The following is a 6,431-nucleotide window of genomic DNA, read 5'->3' as shown; positions in this document are numbered from 1 at the left end:
CTCTTTCCTGTGTCTTTCTTCCTTGGGTTTCGATTTGGGAAAATGCCTTTAGGGATGCTGCTTTTTATGAGGAGAAGAGCTTTGTTTGCAGGACATTGACAAAATATAGCAGTGCTTTACTGTCTTAAATCATACTTAGTAAAAGTAGCTCCTGGGGAGAAAATGCAGCGGGAGGCAGCGGGTGTCCAGCCTCGCTGCTGGGGGTGTGGTGCACACAGGGACAGTGCTGGAGTGGGGCACCGTGGTCCTGACCCTCCAGGACACTGCGTAACCCCCTCTTTGTAACAGACATTGAAAAGACAAGTGAAACCTCAGTGGGATGCCATGGAGAAGGACTAAGGGCCCACTGTTGGCTCAAGTCTGCTTGTGGTGGGTTGTATAGTGTATTGCTCGGGCTGGGTGTGGGGACCCTCCTGCTGTGAGTGAGTCCCATTGGAGGGCTCTCAACAGCTTCCTCATCTCATGGACACCTTCATTAACCTTTTCTTGCATCTCTGCTGTGAACCACCCTAAAGGATTGCATTTTTTTTCTTATATTGATCTAAGTGCTAAGGCCTCATTATGAAAAGGTCTTAAGTAAAAGTGTCTCAATCTCAACCATGTAGCTGCCATGCAAACCTCTGCTCTGCATGCTTCTGGTTTGGAAAGGAAATAAAAACATTTCTTTTGCTACTGTCAAAATAAATGTATAATTCATTGTATTTACCACTCTGACAGATTCATCTGAAATCTCAGATGAGGATCAGAAAGGCTCCAGTGTCTCCAATTGTCTTTTAAAATGACACTGTTGTGTGCTCTGCAGGCTGAGAGATTGTTTTGATTGTTAAAACAGTTCCTAATTTGTTTTAAAAAAGCTTCAGGAGCCAGGCTGTTCCCTGCTCTCTCAGAAGCCCTTGAGTTAAAACAAGGCAGAGTGATTTGTCTTGCCTCAATTTAGCTGTAATGAGTATTAAGTGGTTTATCTGTGTGGAGAAAAGTTACTCAGCTAGATTACATCCAAGTTGAATTACACCCCATTCCAGATGGAGTGTATTTTTTAAGACAGTAAATCTTGAGGAGGGTGGATAATAACAATAATGCTCCTTCGTGGGCTGGAATGCGACTTTTCTACCTTTCGTGGAGATAATGTGTGGAGCTACATCCAATTCGTTCTTCAAAGGCTTTGTAAAGAAATGGGACTTCAGGTTTTACAGCTCTATGAACAATTTAGTTTGAAGCATTTACACTGTACAAGTGAGAGATGGCTAATGGTGATTATGGTTTTCATCCATTTCATCTGCTTGCTTTCTGCCCAACCTCCTCTTCCACACCACGTGTGATGTCTGTGACGGAGAGGGTGTTGGGTGGGAGGTGAGATGTTTTGATGGGAAATTCCTTCCCTTTGGTGCCATCTGGTCCACTAAGGCACCTGATGCATGTGGCCCTAAGGAGTAGCTGGAGGAGGACGTTGGCCCCACTGGCATCCCAGGCAGCACCGAGTGCCAGAGCATCCTCCTAAAAGCTTATCATTGACCACGTGTCCTTGACAGTGTGTTCTTGACCACCATCCTTGTCTGCTTCCCGGATACTGTACCTCCCCTTAGCTGTGCCAACTGGTGTCGTTGTCTGGACAGGGTAGGGCGAGGTGTCAGGTCACTGGCAAGCCACCAGCAGGCATGGGTGGGCACAAAGTTGTTGCCACGAGGTGGTGTCCGGGTGGGTGTGCTGGGGCTATGCCCCAGCACCCAGATCTGGGAGCTGCTCCTGCCACTGAGGAGAGTGCATTTGGGCTGGTGAAGGTGGAGCATTCCTCACAGTTGGCGGCAGGCTTTGACAAGGCAACGAGGACCATTTGTTTAATTTCTAATGAAGGGGAGAAGGGCACCCGAACTGTCAGTGATCCAGCTCTGCTGCCTCTCCTGGGTGGGTCAGCAGAGCTGTCCTTGCCCCATGGCTCTGGGGGAGGCAGGAGAGGAGGGAAACTCACTGATAAGAGGAAGGTCAGAAGCAGAAAAATGTTGGGAATGTGTTTCTTGATCTAACGTGGGAGAGCCCCAGCCTGGGGTTTCGCTGCTCAGCCCGGCAGTGTTACTGCCTGCTGTCATGAGAGTTATGGGATTTTTTAAACCTGAGATCAAGATGCAAATGGCTCATCTGGCACCTTCCTCAACACAGGCAGGTCCGGAAGATGGAGACAATTCATCTCTGGGGACACAGTGAGGATTGTGACAGCTCTGAGCACTGTTTCTCAGCCTTTGCCTGCGATAGAGCATCTTCTGCTGACAAAACAGATCATTTGCTTTTTTTCTTTTTTTCTCCATATATTTTATGTTGCTGTAGCTGTTTTCTGACTGTGGTCAGACATTGGACATGGTTTGGGGTTGAACAGTGCTGTGTGAAGAATTCTAGCAAATCTCAGAGCAGGCCTTCAAGATTGGGGGGTTGCTATGGTGTGCCTTGGCTCCCGGGGACGCAGGGTTTGCCTTCCCAAGGAGTACCCTTCTTTTTGCAAGGGATATGATACCAAAGTGAGGAAATAACACTCTCTCCATTTCCTTTTCTTTGTCAGCCATGTTGTATTCTTTCCATCAACCAACCAATCAGTCCTTGTAGCATTCAGGGCCTGAACAAAACAGCTTCTGCATCACTATTCGTCAACTTAACCTTAATTTCCTGTAGCTGTTAGCAGTGCTGGAACCCACCACAAGTACATGTTGAGGAGGTTGCTCATGAGGCTCAGGTTGCCAGCCTCCACCTTGGGTAACTTCCCACTGTGTTGGAACACAGAGCTGCTGGAGAGGACCTCCAGGGCACAGAGCTATGAGAAAGGGCCTGTTTACAGGAGAAACAGCTCCCATAAGCTTTTTTTTTTTTTTTTTTGGTTGCTGTTCTTTGCACATGACATGGTGTGGTGGTCCCCAACATAAACAGTATTGATAAGAGAGTACAATGGTGAAGGGGGGCACTGCATATAGCAGGCGTCCTGCTGCTTGGGACACAGGCTTGGCGTGCTAATGGGCAACAGCTTCCTCAGTGCTGGGGTTCTTGTGGAGCATGTGTCTGTTAATGGCATCACATCGAGATCTTCTTTAGCATTATCTAGCATTTTCACACTTGTTTATGCAAGTGTTGCTGGCAATTTATGCACACAGAGAATGTGTTCAGTCCAGAGGCATGTCTCAAATTCCCAGGCGGGTGTGGATTGAGCCTCTCCTTTGACATTGCTTTGAATCCTTCCCTGAAGCTGCTTTGAATGCCCAGATACTTTGAGATAAAAATCAGGACCTGGTGTATCACTGCATTCATTGTGTGGAGGCGGTCGGCTCTGCTGCTGCCCCAGCAGCATGCACGTACCAGTGAGGCTGGAGGGCAGGCAAGGAAGGACACCTTATCTGACCAGGTCTGCTGATGGAGGCTGTTGTATCCAGCCCATGAGTGGAAATGGTGGAGTCTCTGGTTGTTTTCAGACAGGACTGGAGACTGTTCTGGAAACTGTTTAGACAAATGGGTATTACTGGACTGAACTTAGGGATAAATTTAAAAAGTGTGGCAGCCTGAGGCACAGAGGAGGTCAGACCAAGGGTCCATGGTCCTCCTGGCTTTGTATTTAAGAATCTCAAACTCCCCTCTTACCCTGCTGGAGGCCAGGTTCATTGCTAATTCATCAGGTTGTTCAAGCTGATGCTGAAATCTTGCTGACTTAAGCACCGATCTTCTGCAGCACTATATGCTCACCACCTTTTGATATGCATGGCTAAATTCACGACACTGTTGGCACGAGGCCTTTGCAGGGAAGTTGCTATGGATTGATCCTATAACCTACTTGGTTTGCCCTCTTCTCCTCTGACCTGGAGACTCCTCCTATGTTGGCGTTGTTGTTGGGCAAAGAGTTTGTGGTCCCTGCAGCTGAAGGTGATATTGCTGTGAACCTTGCCACCACTTAAACTGTTCACTGAACTTACATAGCTTCCTACAGTGTCTTCTTAAGCTTTTTCATGAGGACTCGTTTGGATTTCCTGGCTTTGGACAGAGCACAATCAAAACAAAAAAGTGAGCATGTTTCCTCCGACAGTGTTTGTGCTTTAGATGGGCACTTGACTCCGCTCCGTCCTGCTGTTCCTTTATGTGCGGTTTGGCACTTGTCTATGGCAGCACTTTTTCAAGCATATTCCAATTTTTCTCTTGAATGGTCAAAGCCCTCTCAGTGATTAACTGTAGCTTGCATGCTAGCTCTTCTGCTAAACTGCCCCCGGAGTGGCCAAGAAACAGCATTGAGGCTTGTGCCCAGTGCATTCAGCAGCTACTGGCAAAGGCAAAGATAAGCTGTTTAATGCAGAGCCGGCCTAAACCTTCCATGTGTGCACAGGTGTGTGTTCATGTGTGCGGAGATGCAGCCGGCAGTGCCTGCAGACCATGGTGGGGCTCATTCTGAAAGATGCTGGCAAGTGTCAATGCACACCAACTGGCATCGGCACGGCTGCATGAACAACCGGTTCCGTGCCGATTCACGCACGGTGAGAAGTCCTGTTGTTGAATAGTGGCTTTTGCAGTCATGCCGTAATAAATGAGATGAGGTAAAATGTGATTCCATTTTGCAGAGCCCTTTTAGCAGTGCAGAAAATGTTTGGGTTTCTTCATATGCTTAAACTGCAAAACTCTTTTCGTCCTGCTGTGACAGCTCACAGCCTCAGCTACCCAAATAAGAAGTGCAGGAGAAATTTTGCAACTGGATAGAAGGAACATAATGCAAACTGCTAAGCTATAATAAAAATGGAGAAAAGTTTTTCCCAGGTTCCTTTATTTTCTTCCCTGTGAAATTTGCAAGTGTGTTGCTTCAAAGCACGTTTCAAAACAAAACCCAGATGTTTTGGAGAGCAGTAAAGCCACCTACAGAGCTCTCCAGCAAGTTATCTTCTACGCCAGGTCACCCTGTCTGGTGTTGCTGTCTTACTGCACTGGTAGACTGGCCGTTACATTCCTTCAGGTTGAATATTACCGTTTTATGTGAGGGTATTCTGTATTTTATTGTCCTGGTATTTTTCTGTTTAGTGTCACGTGCTTCCACTAGGAAAAACAGATGTCCTGAGCAGGCACTTGCTGCGTACCGCAGGCTGTGTGTGTGCTGCAGCTCCCTGGGCTGCTGTATGTACTTCTTTGCCTTTTCAAACACAGGGAGTTGTGTCAGTGACCTCCTTGTCAAGCTGTGCCAGCAGCTTATTTTTGTGAGTTTTTCAGTTGTTTTTGAAAGAAAAAGGCACGTGTGGGGAGGGGTTGTTTATTCAAACCTAAAAGGAAACGTCAGGTTCTGTTGTTGAGTATTTTAGTGCATTTTAGATGAATGAGGATGGCTTTCAAAGCTAGGAAGTTACTTTTATAGAATTATGAAACACAATATTTCAACTTCCCTTTCCATCTGTATCCCTCAACCCCCAACCTGGTGACACTGATGCGGATTCACAGAAGATACTGATGTTGCTGAATCTGAGCTTTTTAATGAAAAAACCTTTTGCCAGAATCCACTCCTCACCCTATACATTTGGGGTTTTATTCATTAGTTCTTTCCTAAACTTGTCTTCCATGGGGTGGGAAAACATATTGCTGTCTGACACTACTTGCCTGTAACACAAGAAGCTTAAAAGTATTTTTTCTCTTTTCCTAAAGATTCGTCTTCCAACTATATCAGGCAACTTGAAACAAAAGTGAAGCTGCTGGAGGATGACAACAAGCTTCTTTCCCAGGTAGGTTTTTTATTGCCTAATAGATATTAATGTGTCTTGGTTTTCCTGTTTCTGTATAGCTGTGTCTGACTGCCCACTGAATACACAAGGGCTTTCGGTGGGCATCCTACCAGGGGAAGAGCATAATAATGGTCTTTTCATATCAACTCCCCTCTGATAGAGTGGTCTCCTTTTGTTAACTTAAAAAAAAAAAAGAGAGAGAGAGGAAAAAAGTTAACACTGTGTTAGTGTCCATGTGTGTCTCTTTGAGATGCATTAATGCCTCCCTGCAGAACAGCTTGATCCATACCAGCTCTTGGGGATGCTTTGACGATCTGGCGCTGCCTGTGTTCTTGCTGTAGGATTTTGTCTTGCTTGCCCATTTACATTGACTTTTATCTTGTTGAAATAGGAGGCTCTAGTCGAAGGACAGCCTTGGGAATAGCTTTGTGCAGTGCTGGCTTCCAGCTTTTATTTGAGGTCTTGTTTAAAACTGAAGAGACCTCTAAACTGGCACTTTTTGCTTGCATCTGCCCTTCAAAGTCTACTCCACGTGCTGCTGGGCTTTTGATCACTCCTGGTGCTTACCTATCAGTGTATAGCAATATCAAGCAGCAGGAAGAAAACAGTCATTCTGTCTGGTATGTCTGCTGGATCCCCCGTAAAACACAGCACTTGGTGTAAGCGGGGCCAGCTTTGCTGAATTCAGTGAAACACTGTCTTTTTAAACCATCG

General features: G+C 46.2%; 1 protein-coding gene across 1 annotated transcript in view; it reads left to right on the top strand.

The window, feature by feature from the left end:
* Positions 1-1,712: 1,712 nt before the first annotated feature.
* Positions 1,713-6,431, top strand: part of CCDC85C (coiled-coil domain containing 85C) — a 43,477-nt gene continuing 38,758 nt past the window's right edge. The window contains exons 1-2 of the mRNA XM_010085170.1: positions 1,713-1,902; positions 5,641-5,717. Of these exons, the coding sequence (XP_010083472.1) occupies positions 1,713-1,902; positions 5,641-5,717 (267 nt within the window). The remainder of the gene's footprint in view (positions 1,903-5,640; positions 5,718-6,431) is intronic.

The sequence above is a fragment of the Pterocles gutturalis genome, unplaced genomic scaffold (assembly GCF_000699245.1).
Source record: "Pterocles gutturalis isolate BGI_N339 unplaced genomic scaffold, ASM69924v1 scaffold37575, whole genome shotgun sequence".
Classification (NCBI taxonomy): Eukaryota; Metazoa; Chordata; class Aves; order Pterocliformes; family Pteroclidae; genus Pterocles; species Pterocles gutturalis.
The sequence above is the reverse complement of the archived record's forward strand: the minus strand, read 5'-3'. Positions and strand labels throughout refer to the sequence as shown.